The sequence below is a fragment of the Stomoxys calcitrans genome, chromosome 4, assembly GCF_963082655.1.
Source record: "Stomoxys calcitrans chromosome 4, idStoCalc2.1, whole genome shotgun sequence".
Taxonomy (NCBI): Eukaryota; Metazoa; Arthropoda; class Insecta; order Diptera; family Muscidae; genus Stomoxys; species Stomoxys calcitrans.
In genome coordinates this window covers 99,956,820-99,983,563 of record NC_081555.1, presented here as the reverse complement: position 1 = coordinate 99,983,563, position 26,744 = coordinate 99,956,820, and the positions used below count along the sequence as shown (strand labels likewise).

Genomic DNA, 26,744 nt, shown 5'->3' with positions numbered 1-26,744 from the left:
TGGGAAGGGGTTCTAAAGCTAGCCATTACTTTGGGAAAAGGTATTGGAACTACCCTTTTCTCTAAAAAAAGGGTACTAAAACTTTTCTCTCCTTTGGAAAAGGGTACTAAAACCACTCTTTTCTCTGGAAAAGGGTACTAAAAATACCCTTTCCTTTGGGGAAGATTACTAAAACTAGCCTTTCCTTTAGGAAACGGTACTGAAACTACCCTTTCCTTTGAGAAAGGGTACTTAAACTTCCCTTTCCTTTGGGAAGCGTACAAACACTACTCTTTCCTTGGGGAAAGGTGTTAAAACTACCCTTTCCTTTGGGAATGGGTACTAAAACTACACTTCTGTTAGGGAAAGGATACTAACACTACCCTTTCCTTTAGGAAAAGTGTAACTAAAACTACCCTTTTCGTTAGGAAAGGATACTGACACTACACTTTCCTTTGGAAAATGGTATTAAAAATACCCTCTTCTTTGGGAAGAGTACTTCACTTTTCGTTGGGAAAGCGTACTTAACAACCCTCTGCTTAAGGAAAGGGTACTAAAACTACCCCTTCCCTTTGGAAGGTTAGTAAACCTACTCTTTATTTTGGGAAGGTTACTAAAGCTACCCCTTTCTTTGAAAAAGGTAAATAAATCTACCCTTTCCATTAAGAAAGGGTACTAAAATTACCCTTTCTTTTGGGAAAGGGTACTTATATAACCCTTTCCTTTGGAAAAGTGTACTAAAATTTCCCTTTTCATTAGGAAAGGGTAACAAAACTAGCAAGCCCTTTGGAAAAGGTTACTAAAACTACCCTTTCCTTTAGGGAAGATTACTAAAACGAGCCTTTCCTTTGGGAAACGCTGTTAAAACTACCCTTTCCTTTGGGAAAGGGTACTAAAACTACACTTTTCTTAGGGAAAGGATTCTAACATTACTCCATTCTTAAGGAAAGGTGTTAAAACTGCCCTTTCCTTAGTGAAAGGTGTTAAAACTGCCCTTTCCTTAGGGAAAGGGTACTAAAACTACCCTTTTCGTTGGGAAAAGTTTCTGACACTATCCTTTCCTTTGAAAAAAGGGTATTTTTTATACCATTTTCTTTGGGGAAGGGTACTTTCGTTGGGAAAGGATACTGACACTATCCTTTCCATTGGAAAATGGTATTAAAAATACCCTTTTCTTTGGGGAAGGGTACTTCACTTTTCTTTGGGAAAGGGTAATTAACTACCCTTTCCTACTCTTTTCTTTGGGAAAGGATACTAAAGCTACCCCTTTCTTTGGGAAAGGTTAATAAATCTACCCTTTTTTTGAGAAAGGGTACTAAAACTACCGTTTCTTTTGGGAAAGGGTACCAAAATGACCATTTCCTTTGGGAAACGGTACTGAAACTACCCTTTCCTTTGAGAAAGGGTACTTAAACTACCCTTTCCTTTGGGAAGGGTACTAAAACTAAACTTCTCTTAGGGAAAGGATACTAACACTACCCTTTCCTTTAGGAAAAGTGTTAAAACTACCCTTTCCTTTGGAAAATGGTATTAAAAATACCCTCCTCTTTGGGAAGGGTACAACACTTTTCTTTGGGAAAGGGTACTTAACTACCCTTTCCTTTGGGGAAGATTATTAAAACGAGACTTTCCTTTGGGAAATGGTACTAAAACTACTCTTTCCTTGGGGAAAAGTGTTAAAACTAACCTTTCCTTTGAGAAAGGGTACTAAAACTACACTTCTCTTCGGGAAAGGATAGTAACACTGCCCTTTCCTTTAGTAAAAGTGTTAACACTACCCTTTCCTTTGGAAAAAGGTACTAAAACTACCCTTTTCGTTGGGAAAGGATACTGACACTACCCTTTCCTTTGGAAAATGGTATTAAAAATACAATCTTCTTTGGGAAGGGTACTTCACTTTTCTTTGGGAAAGCGTACTTAACTACCCTTTCCTTAAGGAAAGAGTACTAAAACTACCCCTTCCCTGTGGAAGGGTAGTAAACCTACTCTTTTCTTTGGGAAAGGGTACTAAAGTTACCCCTTTCTTTGGGAAAGGTAAATAAATCTACCCTTTCCATTGAGAAAGGGTACTAAAACTACCCTTTCTTTTGGGAAAGGGTACTAATATAACCCTTTCTTTTGGAAAAGTGTTCCATTAGGAAAGGGTAACAAAACCAGCCAGCCCTTTGGGAAAGGTTACTAAAACTACCCTTTCCTTTGGGAAAGGGTACTAAAACTACCCTTCCTTTGGGGAAGATTACTAAAATGAGCCTTTCCTTTGGGAAACGGTGTTAAAACTACCCTTTCCTTTGGGGAAGATTACTAAAACGAGCCTTTCCTTTTGGAAACGGTGTTAAAACTACCCTTTCCCAAAGGAAAGGGTAGTTTTAATACCTTTTCTTAGCGAAAGGATTCTAACATTACTCTTTTCTTTAGGAAAGGTGTTTAAACTACCCTTTTCGTTGGGAAAGGATACTGACACTAACCTTTCCTTTGGAAAATGGTATTAAAAATACCCTCTTCTTTGGAAAGGGTACTAAAACTACCTTTTCTCTGAGAAAGGGTACAAAAACTTCGCTTTCCTTTGGGAAAGGCTACTAAAACTACCCTTTCCTTTAGGAAAGGATACTAAAAATACCCTTTCCTTTGGGATGGAGTTCTAAAACTACACTGTCCTTTGGGAAAGGGTAGAAAAACTACCCTCTTCTTTGGGATGGAGTTCTAAAACTACACTGTCCTTTGAAAAACTGTACTAAAACTACCCTTTCCTTTGGGAAAGGTACTAAAACTATTCAAAAACTAGTAAAGTTCGGCCAGGCCTAATCTTGGCCACACACCACCATGGATTCCGCTTGAAGTGTGCCCTTATTAAGTTAGTTTGTATTTGAAATATTTTGATCTCAAGAAGTAATTTCGAGACATCAGTACTTAAGGGGGCCTATATCACCAAATTGGCCGATTCGATAAAACTGGCCCTGATGTTGTAAGTCATAAAAAAGGGGCCAAATCCAGTTAAGTTTAATATTTAGGCTTCTTAGGGCTGAAGAAGTCAAATCCGGGGATCGGTTTATATGGAGGCTATATTTGTTTGTAGACCGATTCGGATCACACTTGGATGGAAGTCATAACTCAAGTCTTTGTGTTATATTTCAGCCAAATTGGATGAAAATATACGGTTGAACAACCTGGCGCACCTTTTCGGATCAATCGCGTCTACTAGGGTTCGAGGGTGACTTAACAATAGACCACAGCTTGCCTTAATCGGTGCCTAAGTTACATTGCTCCAAGTGTTCTAGTAACAATTTCCGCTTATGTTTGTTGACTACACTCTTAATTTCCAGATTCAGCTCGCTGATTCTGGTGTTAGTCCGGATCCATGCGACGAATCTCATTACGCTCGTCTGCGAATGCCACTGTTGCGCCGGGAAATTGAGCCGCACTTGGAGTATTCGACCGGCTGGTATAAAACGAACGGCTGCTGCTTTAATGATGTCTCGGAATTTTCTCTCGGCAACTAGCACAATTGAAGGAGCCACTGGTATACTCTCTGAAGCCGGCCCAATCAGCCTTCATTTGATTGATAAACGTCCCGCGCTCAGAGGTTATGAAATCGGGTGGTCGGTCGAAGGTGAGAATTATGGGGATCTGATCCCAAAGAAATGACGGCTTGCCAGGTTACGTCACTCAGGAGATCAGGGGATGCAATGGAAATGTCTGGCAAGCTGCTGCACCTTCTCGTAATCCCAGTGGGGTGGGTCATCTTCATTCACCACGCAGAAAGTTGGAGCCTTTAGTCTGCTCTTACAAAGTTTTGCCCCGCTAGCCGTTATCTAGGGGAGAATGCCGTGAAACGTAATGCGCCTTAAAGTCGCCTGGAACCATGACCACACAGTAGCCCACTTATGTGGGTTTTGTAAGCTTGGCCATTAAATGGGTAACGTTGTATAGCTCTATCTCGACAGTAGTGGACCTGACTGCTATTCCCATGCACTCCATGTAGGGGTCACTAGCGCCAGGCGCAGGTGAGATGGGTCTATACTGCACGGAATGGTGTATCACGAAGGGCCAATCCCCCACCTCCATTCCTTAAGCGATGCTTACAAAGCACGTTTTTGCCGTAACAACTGTGCAGGCTGCAGGTGTCGGTCAGCTTTGTCTCCTGGAACGCCGCAACCATTAGGTTCTTTCGACTCATAAAATCCACTATCTCATCGATCTTGTGTCTCAGACCAAGATACACTTCCGTCACTGGCCTGGCAATACTGGGACTGGGATGCAGCTGTTGAGTATATTGCCGCACGGGAGAGGTCGGGGTGGGGTTACATAGTCCGACTACGACGACGCTTGTCGCTGCTGTCTTTGTTCACATAGCACCTTGCAACATATTTAGTGCGACTATACTCCCGAAGTGACGTAAGGCCAGGGCAAGATCGGAAATCTACCCACTCAATGCACCGGTTACACAAACACCGACCGATATTGGAGGCGGTTCTGGCAAACCGAACAGAACTAGGGTCCGGGGTTCTTTTCACTCCCGGCTCGGACCAGAAGCGTGCAGAGAAGGCACTCCGGGAGGTGCCCCCTTCCATGACGAAAAAATGAGAAACACCTTTACTGAGGCGGAAGGCCTTGCCGATAAATGATTCCATTGGGTCAATCCGGTGCGTACAACCGGCTGCCAGGTACTAGGCTTTACAGGAGAAGTTTCTGCATGGCAAAGCACCTCACAAATGTAGTCATAATAAGAAGGCGATAACCGCTGAACAATTTTCAAATGTTCTCGAACCCATGCATTGAGTGTCACAGGCGGTCCTGCTAACTTCTGCGGCACGATTGCCTCCGACTTGTTACAAAGTTTGATTTCATATTCAATTGTCGTTCAATTTGTCTTTTTTCCCCCATTTCAGGTGGAATGCGTTCAGTGGACTTTCGATAAAAATGTTACCGACGATCTTAGTGGAGGTGAGCTTATGCACTTGGCCGAGTTCTTATCCCAGAAGCAATTCGATATGATAATCAATCTACCCATGAGAGGAGGGGGAGCTAGAAGGTAAGGAGAAGTAGTACTAAGAGCAACTTTTTTTTTCTTATGATTCCAATCTACCATTTTATTTTTCTTCGCAGAGTTTCCTCCTTCATGACCCATGGCTATCGCACACGACGCCTTGCCGTCGATTACTCCATTCCCCTGGTCACCGATGTGAAGTGCACTAAACTATTGGTAGAATCTATGCGAGTGACTGGTCGCAGGCCTGCCATGAAGACCCATACAGATTGCATGACCTCAAGGCGAATGGTAACGCTGCCAGGCTTTATAGATGTTCATGTACATCTCCGAGAACCAGGAGCCACACACAAAGAGGACTTTGCCAGTGGCACAGCTGCCGCTTTAGCTGGAGGTGTTACCATGGTTTGTGCCATGCCCAACACCAATCCCTCCATAGTGGATCGTACCAGCTTTTCACTGTTCCAAGAATTGGCCAAGATTGGGGCACGCTGCGATTATGCCCTCTTTGTGGGAGCATCGGACAACAATTGGCAGCATATCCATGAGTTGGCCGCCCAGGCGGCAGGATTAAAGATGTATTTGAATGACACTTTCAGTACTTTGAAAATGACCGATATGACCATTTGGGAGAAGCACATGCAGCATTGGCCGAAGCGTGCTCCCATTGTTTGCCACGCCGAAAGACAGACCATGGGTGCTGTGATACTAATGGCCCATCTCATGGATCGAGCTGTCCACATCTGCCATTTGGCTCGCAAGGAGGAGATAATGATTGTCAAGGCAGCCAAGGAGAAGGGCATGCGAGTGACTTGCGAGGTGTGTCCCCATCATTTGTTTTTGTCCACCAAGGATGTACCGCTCATAGGGTCAGGGCGAGCTGAAGTAAGGCCCGTCTTATGTTCTCCCGAAGATCAAAAGGCCTTGTGGGATAATCTGGAGTACATAGACGTTTTCGCCACGGATCATGCTCCCCACACTTGGGAAGAGAAAAATTCAGAGAGTCCTCCTCCAGGATTCCCAGGATTGGAATCTATACTGCCTTTGCTGTTGCAGGCAGTGGATGAGGGACGTCTAGCGCTGGATGACATCAAAAATAAATTCTATCGCAATCCCAAGAGGATATTCAGTTTGCCAGATCAACCCAATACCTATGTGGAGGTGGATTTGGATGAGGAGTGGGTGATATCGAAAGACTTTATGCACTCCAAGTCCAAATGGACGCCTTTCCAGGGCACCAAGGTCAAGGGCAAGGTGCATCGGGTGGTATTGCGCGGCGAAGTGGCCTTTATAGACGGTGAGGTGTTGGTGCAACCCGGCTTTGGACAAAATGTGCGCAGCCAATATAATCTCGCCAAGCCCATGGAAATGTTGGAGATTAAGACCTCGTGCGATAACTTGGAAAATATAAAAGCCTTGGATCGCAGCACTGAGTTCGTCTCTGATTCACAGGCCAATGAGGCCTTCTCTAGATTGCTCTCCGAGACTCCTTCGAAGGTTCACTTTTCGGGAGATCCCAGCTTTTTGCGTCCCATATCTCCATTGCCTCGCATTCGTTGTGATTCGGCCAGCAATGCCACACTGCGAGAACTTATACAGAAAAATTCTGCCTTAAATGCTCCCATTTCACCAGTGGCGCCCACTTTGCTGGGACGCCATGTCTTGTCGGTGGATATGTTTAGCAAAGAGCAATTGAATGATATCTTCAATTTGGCCCAAATGTTGAAGAGTCGAGTGTCCAAGGATCGCCCTGTCGACGATTTGCTGAAGGGTAAAATAATGGCCTCCGTCTTCTATGAGGTCAGCACCAGAACTTCATGCAGCTTTGCAGCAGCCATGCAACGCTTGGGAGGACGTGTCATTTATATGGATGAGACAAGTTCCTCGGTGAAAAAGGGCGAGACATTGGAGGACAGCATTGCCGTTATGGCAGGATATTCCGATGTGGTGGTGCTAAGGCATCCCGAGCCGGGCGCAGTGGGTGTAAGTAAAAGTTAGAACCACTTTTTTTCTCAATTTCTATTAATTTTATTGTTCTCCACTCCCCTGTAATCTTTGGAAGCGCGCCGCTTTACACTCACGCAAACCCCTCATCAATGCCGGCGATGGTGTGGGCGAACACCCCACACAGGCCTTACTTGACATCTTTACCATACGCGAAGAGATAGGCACTGTCAATGGTTTGACTATTACCATGGTTGGTGATTTAAAACATGGCCGTACTGTACATTCTTTGGCCCGCCTATTGACTTTGTATAATGTTACCATACAATATGTCAGCCCGGATAGTTTACGCATGCCTAATCACATAATGGATTATCTATCATCAAAGGGCATTAGCCAAAAGACCCTGGATAGTCTAGAGGATGCTTTGCCCACCACAGATGTTTTGTATATGACACGCATACAAAGAGAACGCTTTGCCACCGAGGAGGAATATGAAAGGGTATGTATGATGCTAAGGATAAGGGTGAGGGAAACGGACTTAGAGTGCCTTAACGTCAGTATGGAATCTTTTATCTATAACTTGAAATGGTTGATTTAGACCATGCTTGACAAATTTGTCGGAAATCAAAATCAAACACTTTATGCAAAATTTCGTCCAAATCGGATAAGAATTGCGCCCTCTAAAAGTCAAGACCCAAGATTGGTTTATATGTCAGCTATTTCAGGTTATCTACCGATTTCAACCATACTTAGCACAGTTGTTGAAAGTCATAACGAAACACGTCATGCAAAATTTCAGCCAAATCCGATAGGAGTTACGCCCTCTAGAGGCTGAAGAAGTCTAATCGGGAGATCGGTTTATATGGCGGCTATATCAGGTTATGGACTGATTTAGACTATACATGGCACAGTTGTTGAGAGTCATACCAGAACACTTTATGCAAAATTTCAGCCAAATCGGATGAGAATTGCGCCCTCAGGTGGCTCTAGAAGTCAAGACCCAAGGTCGGTTTATGTGGCAGCTATATCAGGTTATCAACCGATTTAGGCCATACTTGGCACAGCTGTCGGAAGTGATACCAAAACACCACGTACAAAATTTCAACCAAATCGGATATGAATTGCGCCCTCTAGAAGCTCAAGAAGTCGGTTTATACGCCAGCTTTATCAAAACATGGACAGATTCGGCCCAATTACAAGCCCAACCAACCTGGAAAATTTGGAAAATTTCAAGCGCCTAGCTTTACTCCTTCGAAAGTTAGCGTGCTTTCGACAGACGGACGGACTGAACTATTACCTTGAAATTTTCACAGATTGTGTAGTTTGGTCTGGTTTTTGATATCGGAAGGGGGGCGGACCCTCCCCCTTACCCCAAAAGTACTAACCAAAACAGAAAGTATACCGATCAGGACTATATAGGACTCAAATGAAAGGTGTTCAGGAGTAGAGTACGAATTTTATATTGAAAATTGGGTCCAAGTAACACGGGGGGCCGCCCCAACCCCAAAAAAACCCTAAAATAGGTTTATTGGACGAGCACGACAATATGGGGGTCAAATGAAAGGTATTCGGGAGTAGATTACGAATATAGCCAGGAAGAAGAAATAGACTTTATAATTTGTTGATATCGGAAGGGGGCGGTACCTCCCCCGTTACGCAAAAAACACCATCCAAAATTAAAAGTGGACCGGTAAGGGCCATATGGATATCAAATGAAAGATTGTGAAGAATAGACCACGAATATGATATTAATAATTGGGTACAAGTACCCAGTAAGGTACCCTAACCCCAAAACTTCTAAAAGCATACAAATGCAATATGGGGCTCAAATGAAAGGTATTCGTAAGTAGATTACGAATCTGGCATACAAAATCAAATCGAATTGTAGGGGGTCACCCCACCTCCGTAAACCGCCCCAAATGGGCATGTGTATCACCATGGCTATATGAGGCTCCGTTTGTTTGTTTGTTCCGCAAAATCAAAAACTGGTGAACCGATTTTCTTAAAATTTTCATAGATTATGTAGGTTTTTGCGGAAGGAAACATATGCTATATATAATTTTTAGATATCGGCTGGTGGCGGACCCTCCCCCTTATCCTAAAAACGCCAACCAAAATCAAAAGTGGACTGAAAGGCACAATATATGGGTATCAAATGAAAGGTATTGGAGACTACAAAATGATTATAGCATTAAATTTTGGGTCCAAGTATCTAGCAGCCCCCACCACTCCTCTAAACAGATATATTCGACGTCCCCATCAATATGGGACTCAAATGAACAGTATTTGGCTGTGGTTTACAAATACCCCCAAATGGGCATATCAGCCGACCATGGCTATATGGGACACAAATGGAAGGTATTTGGGAGTAGATTATGAATATGACATTAAAATTTGCGTTCAAGTCTGGGTGGCGCTTTTCCTCCTAAAAATACGTCGAATAGGTTTATTAACCCATTATGGCAATATGGGACTCAAATTAAAGGTATTTGAGAGTAGCAAACGAATTTGATATCCAATTTTGGAGCCAAGTGTTTGGGGGTACGCCCTAAATCACCCCCTAAACTAAACTTCATTTCCGACTATAGCAATATGGAGCTCAATATGGGAGTAAAGAACGGATTTGATATCTATATTCAGGGCAAAGTGCCGGTGGCCGTCCAGTCCGTCCGCCATCCCCAAAACACCCTCTAAACGGTTCATACTAACCGACCATGGCAATATGGGGCTAAAAAAAGGGATTTGGGAGATCAATATGGGAGTAAAGAACGGATTTGATATCTATTTCAGGGCAAAGTGCCGGTGACCGTCCCATCCCCAAAACATCCTCTAAACAGTTCATATTTACCGACCGATTTGGGAGATCAATATGGGAGTAAAGAATGAATTTGATATCTATATTCAGGGCAAAGTGCCGGTGACCGTCCCATCCCCAAAACACCCTCTAAACGGTTCATACTTACCGACCCTGGCAATATGGGGCTCAAGTTAAAGGGATTTGGGAGTGTAATACGAATTTTATATCCATATTTGGGACGAAATGTCTCCCCTATAAAGCAATTCTCATTACCCTGATTTTTAAAAATACCAGATCTCAAACTTTGGTAATGTGTTTCGTTGGAAATTTTTTTGCACTCTAACAGAAAACAAAACATGGTTCCTATTGTTGGGGTGGGGTGCCGCGGGGGCCGCCCAAAGCCCTCCAAATGGATATATAGACCAATAACGTGTTTGTGTTTGGGGAACCGCCCCAACCCAAAATACCTCCCTATTATATAAAAGCTATTTGGGGTGGAAATTGTTTGATTTTCAGGAAATTCATAATCAAAGACGCTGGGGTCCACCCCACCCTCAAACTTAACTTATTTACCAATCCTGCCATTATGGGGCTCATATAAAATGTGTTTGAAAATAGAGCACGAAGCTTTTATTTACCTTAATGGTCATGTGACCATCACCGAAATACCTCTCAAACCGGAAATACCTACCAATACGTTAATATAGGACTCAAAGAAAGATATTTGGGACTAGAGTACAAAATTGTCCAGGCACCGAGCAGGGGCAAACTTCTCACACATCAATGACTGCTTTCCGATTCAAGTTGAGTTTATCAATGATAAGGGACCTTATAGCCGAGTCCGAACGGTATGCCGCAGTGCGACACCTCCTGGGGGGAGAATTTTTGACATGACCATGCATGACATGGTACCTCGCAAATGTCATCAGCATGGCAAATTTTCGCCCATGGACATCCCATTAAGGAGCAGGGGCAAATTTCTTACGTATCAGTGAGTGCAGTCCGATTCAAGTTTAAGGCCTCCTTTATATAGCCGAGTTCGAACTGCGTGCCGCTGTGCAACACCTCTTTGAAGAAAAGTTGTTACATGGCATTGTACCTCACAAATGTTGCCAGCATTAGGAGGGGAAAACCAGCACTGAAATTTTCTTCAGATGGTCTCGCCAGAATTCAAACCCAGGCGTTCAGCCTCATAGGCGGACATGCTAACCTTTGCACTACGGTGGCCTCCACCAGCTTAATGATAAGGGGCCTCCTTTTTATAACCCAGTCCGAATGGCGTAACGCTATGGAACACCTCTTTGAAGATATGTTCTTACATGGCATTGTACCTTACAAATGTTGCCAGCATTAGAAGGGGATAACCATTAGGGATAGATTGTTATTGGGGGATTCTTTAATTTTCAAGGTTGTTTGAAGGTGATTATTTAGCGTTGACATTATTGATATGTATTGTTAAATGTTTTGTGTTTTAGGTGGTAAGTATTTTTTAAATGCTTTTTTGTTTCTTTGGTTTGTACAATTCCCTTATATTGCTGTTGCTGTTGCTGTTGTTCTTTTATCACTTTAATCACTTTGTCGAGGTGGGTGTGTGCAAACGATAGATAAGCTTGACTTCGAATAACAATCAAAGAAGAAAAAATGTCATCTACAAGTGATTGGATAGAGAGCGGATACAAATGCATATATTTTTCGGAGTATCGGAAAAAAAAAATTTGAAAACACAGAAATTCGTTTCATCAAATGTAGGTTTAGAAAATGCTAAGAAATGTTTGCTATATTTTGCAAAACCCCGTTACATTGAAAAGGCGGAAGGCAAATTTTTAAAAATATATTTGCAGCTATACTAAGACATTGACCGATCTGAACCATATTCGGCACAGATATCAAAGTTCTAAACACAATTCGTTGTGCAAAATTTCAGCACAACCTTAAATCGGGAAATCGTTCTATATGGGAGCTATACTAAGATATAGACCTATCTGTACCATATTCGGCACAGATTTTTGATATCTCTACATAATTTGTTGTGCCAAATTTCAGCCAAATCGGATAATAAATGCAGCTTTTATAGGCCCAAGACCCTAAATCGGGAGACCGGTACATATTTGAACCTAGTAGATTCTTAGGATACAATTAGAAGAAAATGGGTTTAAAGAGGATATTTATACCCACAAAAGTACTTAGAACCCAAAACCATTAAAGTTCTAAACGTATCTATTTTGGCTCGTACATTTTGCATATTGTTTGCTTATATCAGATATGAGGTCAAAATTCGTTTTCTTACACCAAATAATGCCTAAATACAAATTTTGTTCAAAATCGTTCCATAAACATAAACTGCATATATATCCGCTCTCTAGATATGACCATTTGTTTCGTTGAATAACAACAAACAAGTATGTATTTAGCGACTGCAGACACGCACGTTGATATGAGTGTGTGTGTGTGTGTGTGTGATTTACATGACAGACCGCTAGGTACATACATACCTGTTGCGTTTAGCACAACCATGAACACATAGCTTGTGACCACAATAACAAGAACAATCGTCATATTTAAGAAAATACAGTTAAAATACATATTAAACTGACCATGATATAACCTGGAGTTAAATTTAAAAAAAGCAAAATTGTTTCTTACTTATAACAATTGCTGCAAAACAATCGTTGAGTCCAATTTTATTTATAAACTAGTTGAACCGGGCTATGGGAAAAAATTATGCTTTGAATAGGTATTTTCAACAATTAAAGAGCCTCAAGTAAAATTGCTAAGAAGTATATGCATATCGCATGACTAACAGTTTAACAATATATGTATGTATATATTTAGCGACTGCAGACACGCACGTTGATATGAGTGTGTGTGTGTGTGTGATTTACATGACAGACCGCTAGGTACATACATACCTGTTGCGTTTAGCACAACCATGAACACATAGCTTGTGACCACAATAACAAGAACAACCGTCATATTTAAGGAAATACAGTTAAAATACATATTAAACTGACCATGATATAACCTGGAGTTAAATTTAAAAAAAGCAAAATTGTTTCTTACTGATAACAATTGCTGCAAAACAATCGTTGAGTCGAATTTTATTTATAAACTAGTTGAACCGGGCTATGGGAAAAAATTATGCTTTGAATAGGTATTTTCAGCAATTAAAGAGCCTCAAGTAAAATTGCTAAGAAGTATATGCATATCGCATGACTAACAGTTTAACAATATAAGTGCTTTTATCTGAATTCCATATGATCTTTATTGGTCTGCGAATTTTAGTTTGGAAAATGTACTCCATTCTTAAAATACTTTATTTCAGCCCTATATTCTCATGATGTCTGATTAGGGGTATTTTCGGGGCTGAGGTAGTCCCTCAGACACTTGGCCCTGAAAAAACTATCAGCATCGTGCTCTTCTCTCAAATACCATTTACTTAAACCCCATTTTGCTTTTGGTTTAAGGGGAGTTTGCACGATGAGACGTCCCCCAAACACATGGCCCCAAAAATCTCAAATACCTTTCATTTGAGCCACATATTGGCATGGTTGAAAAACTTTTACCCCTTGGGGGGTATTTTGGGGAAGGGGTGATGCCCTAAATACCTGGTCCTACATTTGAATATCAACTTCGTATTCTACTCCCAAATACCTTTATTTAAGCCCCATATTCCTATGGTCAGTAAAAAATTGCTGTTTGTGGGGAATTTTGAGAAAGGGGTAGATCCCCAGAAAATTGGTCCCGAAAGTTGGTATCAATTCCTGCTCTACCCCCCAATACCTTTCATTGAAGCTCCACATTGACATGGTCGGTAAATATGCCCGATTTAGGGGTGTTTTGGGGTGGTCCCCTAAACACTAAGCCCGGAAAATATATAAGCAACGTGCTCTATTCTCATATATCTATATATCATTTATTATTTCTAATCTCATTTAATCTTCTTTTTGCAAACATCAGCAAATATGTCCGATTTGGGATATTGGCCCTAAAAACTATTAATACTTAGTTCCACTCTCTTTAAGGCTCAAATTGTCTTGGTGAGCAAATACGTCCTATTTGGGGGTTGTAATGGTGGTGGGACGTCCCCTAGACAGTTGGTCCCTTATGTAGATATCAGATACGTGGTCTACTCCCAAATACCTTTAATTTGAGCCCCATATTTCCATATTCGTTGGGGTGGTGAGGTGGCCCCATACACACTTTTTCCCGAATATTGATATCAGGTTCATGCTTTTCTTCCAAAATCCTTTTATTTGAGCCCCATATTGCTATTGTAATAAATTTGTCCTCTTTGGGGATTGTTTTTGGAAGGGGAGGCCCCTCATACACTTGGTGCCACATTTGGATATCGGATTCGTATTCTACACTTAAATACCTTTTATTTGGGCCCCATATTGCCATGGTCAGTAAATAAGTCCTGTTTGGGAGTGTTTTGGGGAAGGGGAGGGCCCCCACATTTGGATATCAGATTCGCAAATACCTTTCATTTAAGTCCCATATTGCCATGGTTGGTAAATATGTCCGATTTAGAGGTGTTTTGGGGGTCGGGGTGGTCCCCCTAACATTTAATCCGACAATTGGATATCAGATACGTTTGCTTATCCTTAATACTTTTCATTTGAGTCTCATATTCTCGTGATTGGTCTAAATATATATTTGGTTGGTTTTGGGGTGGGGCGGCCCCCCTAGGTACCCTATCCGAAATTTGGATACCAAATTTTAATTTTTAGGGTATTATAAGAGAGCACACAAAATTTCGCTTAAATCGCACCACCCATCACCGAGATCTAGCGTTTCTGAAAATTAGGGTAAGGGGGAGGGTCCGCACCCCCTTCAGATATCAAAAAATGTAGTACCCTATTTTAACCATGGGATCATTATGCACAATCAGTGAAAATTTTATGGAAATTGGTGTAGCCGTTTTTGAGTCTATAAGGAACACACAAACAAATACAAATTGATTTTTATACCCTCCACCATAGAATGGGGGTATACTAATTTCATCATTCTGTTTGGAACTCCTCGAAATAGTCGTCTAAGACCCCATAAAGTATATATATTCTTGATCGTCATGACATTTTGAGTAGAACTAGTCATGTCCGTCTGTCCGTCCGTCTGTCCATCCGTCCGTCCGTCTGTCCATCCGTCCGTCCGTCTGCCGAAAGCACGCTAACTTTCAAAGGAGTAAAGCTCGGCGCTTGAAATTTTGTTCAACTACTTCTTATTAGTGTAGGTCGGTTGGGTTAAAAAATGGGCTATATGGGTCCACGTTTCGATATAGCTGCCTTATAAACCGATCTGGGATCTTGATTTCTTGAGCCGCTCAAGGGCACAATTCTTATCCGATTTGGCTGAAACTTTGCATGAGGTGTTTTATTATGACTTCCAACAACTGTGTTACGAATAGTTCAAATCGGTTCATAACCTGATATAGCTGCCTTATAAACCGATCTGGGATCTTGATTTCTTGAGCCGCTAAAGGGCACAATTCTTATCCGATTTGGCTGAAATTTTGCATGAGGTGTTTTATCATGACTTCCAACAACTGTGTTACGAATAGTTCAAATCGGTTCATAACCTGATATAGCTGCCATATAAATCAGTCTGGGGTCTTGACTTCTTGAGCCGCTAGAGGGCACAATTCTTATCCGATTTGGCAGAAATTTCGCACGACATGCTTTGTTATGACTTCCAACAGCTGTGCTGAGTATGGTTGTAATCTGTCCATAACCTGATATAGCTGCCATATCAACCGATCTGGGGTCTTGACTTTTTGAGCGTCTAGAATGCGCAATTCCTATCCGATTTGGCTGAAATTTTGCACGACGTGTTTTGTTATGGCTTCCAACAACTGTGTTAAGAATAGTTCAAATCGGTTCATAACCTGATATAGCTGCCATATAAATCGACTATTAACCGACTTTTTGAGCGTCTAGAATGCGCAATACCTATCCGATTTGGCTGAAATTGTGCATGAGGTGTTTTATCATGACTTCCAATAGCTGTGCTGAGTATGGTTGTAATCGGTCCATAACCTGATATAGCTGCCATATAAACCGATCTGGGATCTTGACTTCTTGACCCTCTAAAAGGCGCAAGTATTATCCGATTTGGCTGAAATTTTTTACAACGGCTTCTCTCATGACCTTTAACATACGTGTCGAATATGGCAGGAATCGGATTATAGCCTAATACGGCTCCCCTATAAACCCATCTCCCTATTTTACTTCTTCAGTCCTAAAGTGAGCAATTCTTACTAGATTTGGCTCAAATTTTACACAATGACTTCTACTATGGTCTTTTAAATATTTTTGAAGCTTTTTTTGTAACAACAACTATATTTTCATTTTATTCCTTCTGTTTTCAGTGCTGCGGCAAATTCATAGTCACACCGAAACTAATGACACGCGCCAGTCGCCGCACCATAGTCATGCATCCTTTGCCTCGTGTCTTTGAGATAAGCAAAGATTTCGATTCGGATCCTAGAGCAGCTTACTTCCGTCAAGCGGAATATGGCATGTACATTCGCATGGCCCTTTTGGCCATGGTGGTGGGTTGTCGCAACTGATATGAAGCACCACAAACGCCGCCGCCGCCGGCGCCAAATATTGCAGAAGAAGGACGACTGTGACTTTGATGTTTTTCAGAAACCAACTTTTCCATTAACCGAAAACAGGACACATGAATACACTTATGAAGTGTGACATCCAGTTCATTTTAACCATTTTTTCTATACAATTTTTATATGAATCTAACCTACATACTAAACCTAACCTACATACTAATCTAACCTACTATACTAAAGTTAGTTGATAAGATAAAACGTCAAAAAATTTTTGATACGCTGAAATAATGTTTTTTTTTTTATACCCCACATCATAGGATGGGGGCATATTTATATCGTCATTCCGTTTTTTTTTTTTTTTTTTTTTTTTGTAGCAGTGTGTTGTGTTCTATCTTTCGTCTGCTTGGTTCTGTTGTGGTGCGCCCAGAGGTATCTGGGTCTAGCTGGGCAGTTAAAAAGATGACGTGTGCCGTGTGCTCCCTGGTCACAAACGAGACATACATCCTGCCCGTAGTTATATCTTCGCACGGGTTGGATCTTTGGATGTACGGAGGCTTAAAATAACCCACTGTTTAAAATTTCAGCGAAATCGGGTAATAAATAAAGCTTTTATGGTCTTCAGACCCTTTATCGGGAGATCAATCTATATGGTAGCTATATCTAAGCTCCCCCTTACCCTAATGTTCAGAAAGGCCAGATCTCGGTGATGGGTGGTGCGATTTAAGCGAAATTTTTATAGTACCCTAAAAATAAAAATTTGGTATCCAAATTTCGGATGGGGTACCTAGGGGGGCTGCCCCACCCCCAAAACCTACCAAACATATATTTAGACCAATCACGACAATATGGGACTCAAATGATAGGTATTTAGGGTAAGAAAACATATCTGATATCCAATTGTCGGATCAAGTGTTAGGGGGACCACCCCAACCCCAAAACATACCTAAATCGGTCATATTTACCGATCATGGCAATATGGGATTTAAATGAAAGGTATTTGCGAGTAGAATACGAATTTGATATCCAAATATGGGAGCACGTTTCGAGGGGTCCACCCCATCCCCAAAACACCCCCCAAAGAGGAAACGCCAGATCTCGGTGATGGGTGGCGCGATTTAAGCGAAATTTTTATAGTATCCTTAAAATAAAAATTTGGAATCCAAATTTCGGATGGGGTATCTAGGGGTGCCGCCCCACCCCCAAAACCTACCAAACATATATTTAGACCAATCACAACAATATGGGACTCAAATGAAAGGTATTTAGGATAAGAAAACATATCTGATATCCAATTGTCGGACCAAGTGTTAGGGGACCACCCCAACCCCCCAAAAAACACCCCTAAATCGGTCATATTTACCGACCATGGCAATATGGGATTCAAATGAAGGCTATTTGCGAGTAGAATACGAATTTGATATCCAAATATGGGAGCACGTTTCGGGGTGGACCCCCCTTCCCCAAAACACCCCCCAAAGAGGAAACGCCAGATCTCGGTGATGGGTGGCGCGATTTAAGCGAAATTTTTATAGTGCCCTAAAAATAAAAATTTGGTATCCAAATTTCGGATGGGGTATCTAGGGGGGCTGCCCCACCCCCAAAACCTACCAAACATATATTTAGACCAATCACGACAATATGGGACTCAAATGAAAGGAATTTAGGGTAAGAAAACATATCTGATATCCAATTGTCGGACCAAGTGTTAGGGGGACCACCCCAACCCCCCAAAAAACACCCCTAAATCGGTCATATTTACCGATCATGGCAATATGGGATTTAAATGAAAGGTATTTGCGAGTAGAATACGAATTTGATATCCAAATATGGGAGCACGTTTCGAGGGGTCCACCCCATCCCCAAAACACCCCCCAAAGAGGAAACGCCAGATCTCGGTGATGGGTGGCGCGATTTAAGCGAAATTTTTATAGTATCCTTAAGATAAAAATTTGGAATCCAAATTTCGGATGGGGTATCTAGGGGGCTGCCCCACCCCCAAAACCTACCAAACATATATTTAGACCAATCACGACAATATGGGACTCAAATGAAAGGTATTTAGGGTAAGAAAACATTTCCGATATCCAATTGTCGGACCAAGTGTTAGGGGACCACCCCAACCCCCCAAAAAACACCCCTAAATCGGTCATATTTACCCACCATGGCAATATGGGATTCAAATGAAAGGTATTTGCGAGGAGAATACGAATTTGATATCCAAATATGGGAGCACGTTTCGGGGGGTCCACCCCTTCCCCAAAACACCCCACAAAGAGGAAACGCCAGATCTCGGTGATGGGTGGTGCGATTTAAGCGAAATTTTTATAGTACCCTTAAAATAAAAATATGGAATCCAAATTTCGGATGGGGTATCTAGGGGGGCCGCCCCACCCCCAAAACCTACCAAACATATATTTAGACCAATCACGACAATATGGGACTCAAATGAAAGGTATTTAGGGTAAGAAAACATATCTGATATCCAATTGTCGGACCAAGTGTTAGGGGGACCACCCCAACCCCCCAAAAAACATCCCTAAATCGGTCATATTTACCGACCATGGCAATATGGGATTCAAATGAAAGGTATTTGCGAGTTGAATACGAATTTGATATCCAAATATGGGACCACGTTTCGGGGGGTCCACCCCTTCCCCAAAGAGGAAACGCCAGATCTCGATGATGGGTGGCGCGATTTAAGCGAAATTTTTATAGTATCCTTAAAATAAAAATTTGGAATCCAAATTTCGGATGGGGTATCTAGGGGGGCCGCCCCACCCCCAAAAACCTACCAAACATATATTTAGACCAATCACAACAATATGGGACTCAAATGAAAGGTATTTAGGATAAGAAAACATATCTGATATCCAATTGTCGGACCAAGTGTTAGGGGGACCACCCCAACCCCCCAAAAAACAGCCCCTAAATCGGTCATATTTACCGACCATGGCAATATGGGATTCAAATGAAAGGTATTTGCGAGTAGAATACGAATTAGATATCCAAATATGGGAGCACGTTTCGGGGGGTCCATCCCTTCCCCAAAACACCCCCCAAAGAGGAAACGCCAGATCTCGGTGATGGGTGGCGCGATTTAAGCGAAAAAAAAATAAAAATTTCGTATCCAAATTTCGGATGGGGTACCTTGGGGGGGCTGCCCCACCCTAAAACCTACCAAACATATATTTAGACCAATCACGACATTATGGGACTCAAATGAAAGGTATTTAGGATAAGAAAACATATCTGATATCCAATTGTCGGACCAAGTGTTAGGGGGACCACCTCAACCCCAAAACATACCTAAATCGGTCATATTTACCGATCATGGCAATATGGGATTTAAATGAAAGGTATTTGCGAGTAGAATACGAATTTGATATCCAAATATGGGAGCACGTTTCGAGGGGTCCACCCCATCCCCAAAACACCCCCCAAAGAGGAAACGCCAGATCTCGGTGATGGGTGGCGCGATTTAAGCGAAATTTTTATAGTATCCTTAAAATAAAAATTTGGTATCCAAATTTCGGATGGGGTACCTTGGGGGGGCTGCCCCACCCCCAAAACCTACCAAACATATATTTAGACCAATCACAACAATATGGGACTCAAATGAAAGGTATTTAGGATAAGAAAACATATCTGATATCCAATTGTCGGATCAAGTGTTAGGGGGACCACCCCAACCCCAAAACATACCTAAATCGGTCATATTTACCGATCATGGCAATATGGGATTTAAATGAAAGGTATTTGCGAGTAGAATACGAATTTGATATCCAAATATGGGAGCACGTTTCGAGGGGTCCACCCCATCCCCAAAACACCCCCCAAAGAGGAAACGCCAGATCTCGGTGATGGGTGGCGCGATTTAAGCGAAATTTTTATAGTATCCTTAAAATAAAAATTTGGTATCCAAATTTCGGATGGGGTATCTAGGGGGGCTGCCCCACCCCCAAAACCTACCAAACATATATTTAGACCAATCACGACAATATGGGACTCAAATGAAAGGTATTTAGGATAAGAAAACATATCTGATATCCAATTGTCGGACCAAGTGTTAGGGGGACCACCTCAACCCCAAAACATACCTAAATCGGTCATATTTACCCACCATGGCAATATGGGATTCAAATGAAAGGTATTTGCGAGTAGAATACGAATTTGATATCCAAATGTGGGACCACGTTTCTGGGGGTCCACCCCTTCCCCAAAACACCCCCCAAAGAGGAAACGCCAGATCTCGGTGATGGGTGGCGAGATTTAAGCGAAATTTTTATAGTACCCTTAAAATAAAAATTTGGAATCCAAATTTCGGATGGCGTACCTTGGGGGGGCCGCCCCACCCCCAAAACCTACCAAACATATATTTAGACCAATCACTATAATATGGGACTCAAATGAAAGGTATTTAGGATAAGATAACATATCTGATATCCAATTGTCGGACCAAGTGTTAGGGGGACCACCCCAACCCCCCAAAAAACATCCCTAAATCGGTCATATTTACCCACCATGGCAATATGGGATTCAAATGAAAGGTATTTGCGAGTTGAATACGAATTTGATATCCAAATATGGGAGCACGTTTCGGGGGGTCCACCCCTTCCCCAAAGAGGAAACGCCAGATCTCGATGATGGGTGGCGCGATTTAAGCGAAATTTTTATAGTACCCTTAAAATAAAAATTTGGAATCCAAATTTCGGATGGGGTATCTAGGGGGGCCGCCCCACCCCCAAAACCTACCAAACATATATTTAGACCAATCACGACAATATGGGACTCAAATGAAAGGTATTTAGGGTAAGAAAACATGTCTGATATCCAATTGTCGGACCAAGTGTTAGGGGGACCACCCCAACCCCCCAAAAAACACCCCTAAATCGGTCATATTTACCGACCATGGCAATATGGGATTCAAATGAAGGGTATTTGCGAGTAGAATACGAATTTGATATCCAAATATGGGAGCACGTTTCGGGGGGTCCACCCCTTCCCCAAAACACCCCGCAAAGAGGAAACGCCAGATCTCGGTGATGGGTGGCGCGATTTAAGCGAAATTTTTATAGTACCCTTAAAATAAAAATTTGGAATCCAAATTTCGGATGGGGTACCTAGGGGGGCCGCCCCACCCCCAAAACCTACCAAACATATATTTAGACCAATCACGACAATATGGGACTCAAATGAAAGGTATTTAGGATAAGAAAACATATCTGATATCCAATTGTCGGACCAAGTGTTAGGGGGACCACCCCAACCCCCCAAAAAACAGCCCCTAAATCGGTCATATTTACCGACCATGGCAATATGGGATTCAAATGAAAGGTATTTGCGAGTAGAATACGAATTTGATATCCAAATATGGGAGCACGTTTCGGGGGGTCCACCCCTTTCCCAAAACACCCCCCAAAGAGGACTTATTTACTGACCATGGCAATATGGGGCTTCAATAAAAGTTATTTGCGATTAGAATACGAATCTGATATCCAAATGTGGGATCAAGTGTTTGGAAGCCGCTTCTCCCCAAAGACATCCCCCAAAGGGGACAAATTTACCACCATAGCACTAAGCGGCTCAAATCAAAGGTCTTTGGGAGTAAAACCCGAATCTGATATCAATATTCAGGAAAAGTGTCTATGGGGCAAATCCATCACCCCAAAGGCTATGGCAATATGGGACTCAAATTAAAGGTATTTGGGAGTAGACCATATATCTGATATCAACATTAGGGACCAACTGGCTAGGAGACAACCCCCAAATAGGACGTATTTGCTCACCAAGACAATTTGTGCCTTAAAGAGAGTGGAACTAAACATTGGGTTGCCCAAAAAGTAATTGCGGATTTTTTAAAAGAAAGTAAAAGCATTTTTAATAATGCTTAAAATGAACTTTAATCAAATATACGTTTTTTACACGTTTTTTCTAAAGCAAGCTAAAAGTAACAGCTGATAACTGACAGAAGAAAGAATGCAATTACAGAGTCACAAGCTGTGAAAAAATTTTTCAACGCCGACTATATGAAAAATCCGCAATTACTTTTTGGGCAACCCAATGGTTTGACCATAAAATTTAACAGTTCTTAGAATTATGCTAAAGTCCCCCCACTTAGTTTGAGCAATTTCATCACAAAATTGCTTCCCATCAATATATATAAACCGGATTGGATTTTTTGAGAAATAAAATTTCAAATAATTGCATTGATTTTATTAACCATTTGGGTGGGTGTATTGTTCATGCACTCTGTGATTTTGTTGTTAGTAGGTGCCATATAACGAATATTTGTGTTTGAATATTTAAAACGGCTATGACTACAGTGAAGATAGGTGTTCTTATTATAAATAATATAAAATACTGTCTATATGTCTGGTAGAAATTTATTTGTAATTTTTCTCTTATTTCTATAGAAAAAGAAAAACAAATTCGTATCACATTAATCTAACTAAACTCTAAACTAGGCAATTATCCTTTATAACTAATAGCTGGACAAGCAATTTTTTTTTTTGTTTGCTTGAAATCATGCCAACATTGCTCTAAATCAATGGTGGGCAAATACACACATACTATTGCCTATCATACCCTACACTAGAGTGTCCGAAAAACAAACAGGATTTTTGTTTGTTTCTCTTTCGAGATGAGATCAATGATCGGAGTTGCAAATGCAACATACCAACGCACGGCCCTTGAAGCTGTCATACCTAAAATGGTTGAAAAGTCTTCTAACCAAAGGCGAACGCATGCCATAGTGGTTGGTGTGCTTTCCTCTTCCATTTGCAAAGAAAATTTCCGATCATTGAGCTCGTCTCGAAAGAAAAACAAACAAAAATTGTAAAATTTAATAATCTTCGCCCTAACAGGCAAAAAACTTGAAGATGAAAGAGTATTTTTTTTAACGCATACCCTCCATTGTTCTTTTTTGATTCCAATAAACAAATGAAAATTTTGCCCATGAAAATTTGGGGGAGAAGTTTTTACATGACATAGTACCTACCCAAATGTCGGCAACATTCGGAGGGGAAAACCACCGCTCAAAAATTTTTCTGATGACTTCCAACAGCTGTGCCAAGTACGGTCATAATCAGTCTAGTCCAAGTACGGTCAGACAACAACAACTAATCCCATGGCAGCCGGCTGTACATACGGATTGACCCGATGGAGTTCTTCATCGGCAAGGGCTGCGGCCTCAGTGTATAACACACTGCTACAACAATAACAACAAGAATCAGTCTATAATCTGATATAGCTCCCATATAAACCGATTTCCCCAACAACTGTGCCTAGTGCGGTTCAAATCGATCTATAACCTGATATAGCTCCCATATAAACCGATTTCCCGATTTTTTTTTTTGTCACGTAACCAACACGCAGCGGATGTCCCCTTTATATGCAGGGCATTGCGTTCCCCCCTCCAATCCTTAGGAAAGTAAAGGGTTGGAGGGGGGAAAGAGGGAGTGGTGTTTATTGATATTCCTCTCCAAATTTCTGAACGTCAATGTCGGTGGAAAAGACATTAGCCGGAAGTCGATTCCACACACGAATGGTTCGGGCGAAAAATGAATTTTCTCGGTAATGCATGGTTCGGTCGACTGGCCAATCGATTAAAAACGGGTGTGAGATCCTGACAAGTCTTGTATTCCTGGTGAACATCCTAACGTCAGGCATAAGAAGAAGAATATCCCTGGAACACAAGCCATGAAAATAACGACACTACCCACATTCCGACGATGTTCAAGAGAAGCATCGAATCCTGGCGAGAAAAATCGGATAAAAAATGCGGCGTGCAAGGAATCAAGAAGTCAAATCGGGAGATTTCACAAGCGATTCGACGCACCCACTACAATCGTCGATATCTATCGACGATATAGATATTGAACAGTCAGATGCTCTAGATGTTCTGGGCATGACGATACAAAATTGATTTCCGTTGGTCAAAACACGTGTTCGTTGTGTCGAAAGAAGCATTGGGGACAGTAGGGGATACCCTACTGTCCCCAATCAACAGCATCGCTCTCCTTTGAAACCGATCAAGTAGCTCCAAGAATGATTTTGAAGTTCCTGCCCATATATGAGAGTCATATTCCATCCTCGGCCTAATAAAGGTAGTATAGATATGGAGAAGATCAGAAGAGGTCAAATATTTCTTGCATCGCTTAAGAAAGCCCAAACACTTGAATGCTTCTTTCGACACTACGAACACGTGTTTTGACCAACGGACATCACATTGTATCTTCATGCCCAGAACATCAAGAGCATCTGACTGTTCAATATCTATACCGTCGATAGATATCGACGATTGTAGTGGGTCCGTGGAATTGCTTGTGAAATCTCCCGATTTGATTTCTTGAGTTCTTACAAGCTGCATTTTTTTATCTGATTTCTCTAGCCAGGATTCGAACCCAGATGTTCAGCGTCATAGGCGGACTTGCCAACCTCTGAGCTACGATGGCCCCCCAATAAGCAAAATACGAAATATTATGGCAATTGGTTAACGATAACCCATGCCAACCCTATGTCGAAAGTTCAATGCAGGGCTTTCTAAGTAATCCAGTTGAGTATTTAAGGTCCTAGGATGAAATTGGTAAACTAAGTATACATTTATATGAAATTTATAACAAAATCACAAACTGTAGCCTTCACCACTACTTCGGCTATAATAAAATGGGTAGTTGCACTCATAAACTCTTGCTGAATCGGCTTAGCCATGTCCGTCTGTCCGCATATCCTTTGTGTGCCGTCTGTCGATTTTTATACCCTGCACCATAGGAAGGGGGTATACTAACTTCTATATTCCGTTTGTAACATCTCGAAGTCTTGGTCTTGAAGACTCGATCCCGACCCCGATAAGTCGATCTAGCCATGCCCGTTTGACTGTCCGTCTCTCTTTCTGGCTGTGGAAATCACGCTTACTTTCGAAGGAGTAAAGCTAGCCGCTTAAAATTTGGCACAAATACTTCCTATTAGTGTAGGACGGTTGGGTTTGTAAATGGGCCATAATGGTCAACATTTTAATATAGCTGCCATATAAACCGATCTTGGGTCTTGACTTTTTGAGCCACTAGAAGGCGCAGTACTTATCCTATTTAACTGAAATTTTACACGAAGCGTTTTTTTATATGGTTGAAATCGTTCCATAATCTGATCTAGCTGTTATATATATATCGATCTGGGATCTTGACTTCTTGAGCCTCTAGAGGGCGCAATTCCTATCCGACTGGGCTGAAATTTAGCATGAAGTGGTATGTTATGACTTCCAAAAACATCGGTTAAAAAATCAGTCGATAACCTGATATATATAAACAGACCCGGGGTTTTGACTTCTTGAGCCTCTAGAGGGCGCAATTCTTATACGATTTTGCTGAAATGTAGCACGGCATGTTTTGTTAAGCCTTCCAATAAATGTGTCAAATCGGTCCATAACTTTTTATTGTTGCGGTGTAAACCCATATGGGATTTTGACTTCTTGGGCCACTAGAGGGCGCAATTATTATCCTATTTGGCTGAGATTATGTACAACGGCTTCTCCCATGACCTTGAACAAACGTCTCAAATATGGTCTGAATTTGTCTATAACCTGATACAGCTCCCATAAAAACCGATCTCCCTATTATACTCCTGGAACCCCTAAAGGACTCAATTCTTATTCGAATTGGTTGAAATTTTATAATATGACTTCTACTATGGTCTCCAATAATCAATTGGACTATGGTCCGAATCGGACAAATATTTCACACAAATATGTATTTGCACAAATATATCCTTTTAGTGTAGGTCGTTTGGGATTGTAAATGGGCCATATCGGTCCATACTTAGATATAGCTCCCATACAAACCGATTTCAAGATTGTACTTTTTTAGCCTCTAGAGGGCGCAATTCTTATCGGATTTGGCTGAAATTTTGCTCAATGGCTTCTCCAACGACTTCCAACTTACGTGCCAAATGTGGTTCAAATAGGTCTAAAACCTGATATAGTTCCCATTACAACCGATCTTCCTATTGACATCTTGAGCCTCTAGAGGTCGTAATTCTTGTCGGATTTAGCTGAAATCTAGTACTATTACGTCTTCTATGACATTTAATGGATGTACCAAGTATGGTTCAAAACGCTCGAAAATCTGATATAGCTCCCATGCAAACCGATCTCCAGATTTGATTTCTTGAGCCTCTAGAGGGCGAAATTCTTGTCGAATTTAGCTGAAATCTAGTACTATGACGTCTTCTATGATATTTAATGGACGTACCAAATATGGTTCAAAATGCTCGAAACCCCGATATACCACCCATTTTAACCTTCCTCCAGATTTGATTTCTTGAGCCTCTAGAGGGCGCAATTCTTGTCGAATTTAGCTGAAATCTTGTACTATGACGTCTTCTATGACACTTAATGGATGTACAAAGTATGGTTCAAAACGCTCGAAAACCTGATATAGCTCCCATGCAAACCGATCTCCAGATTTGGTTTCTTGAGC

The 26,744-nt window shown here is 41.6% G+C and overlaps 1 protein-coding gene across 7 annotated transcripts in view; it reads left to right on the top strand.

The window, feature by feature from the left end:
- The window catches only part of LOC106090811 (CAD protein), a 96,505-nt gene extending 79,945 nt beyond the window's left edge, over positions 1-16,560 (top strand). For all 7 annotated transcript variants that reach the window (XM_059366647.1, XM_059366649.1, XM_059366646.1 and 4 more), the window contains exons 5-8: positions 4,866-5,008; positions 5,083-6,946; positions 7,026-7,409; positions 16,075-16,560. In XM_059366647.1, coding sequence (XP_059222630.1) covers positions 4,866-5,008; positions 5,083-6,946; positions 7,026-7,409; positions 16,075-16,275 — 2,592 coding nt within the window. In that variant the 3' untranslated portion in view covers positions 16,276-16,560. The remainder of the gene's footprint in view (positions 1-4,865; positions 5,009-5,082; positions 6,947-7,025; positions 7,410-16,074) is intronic.
- Positions 16,561-26,744: the final 10,184 nt, after the last annotated feature.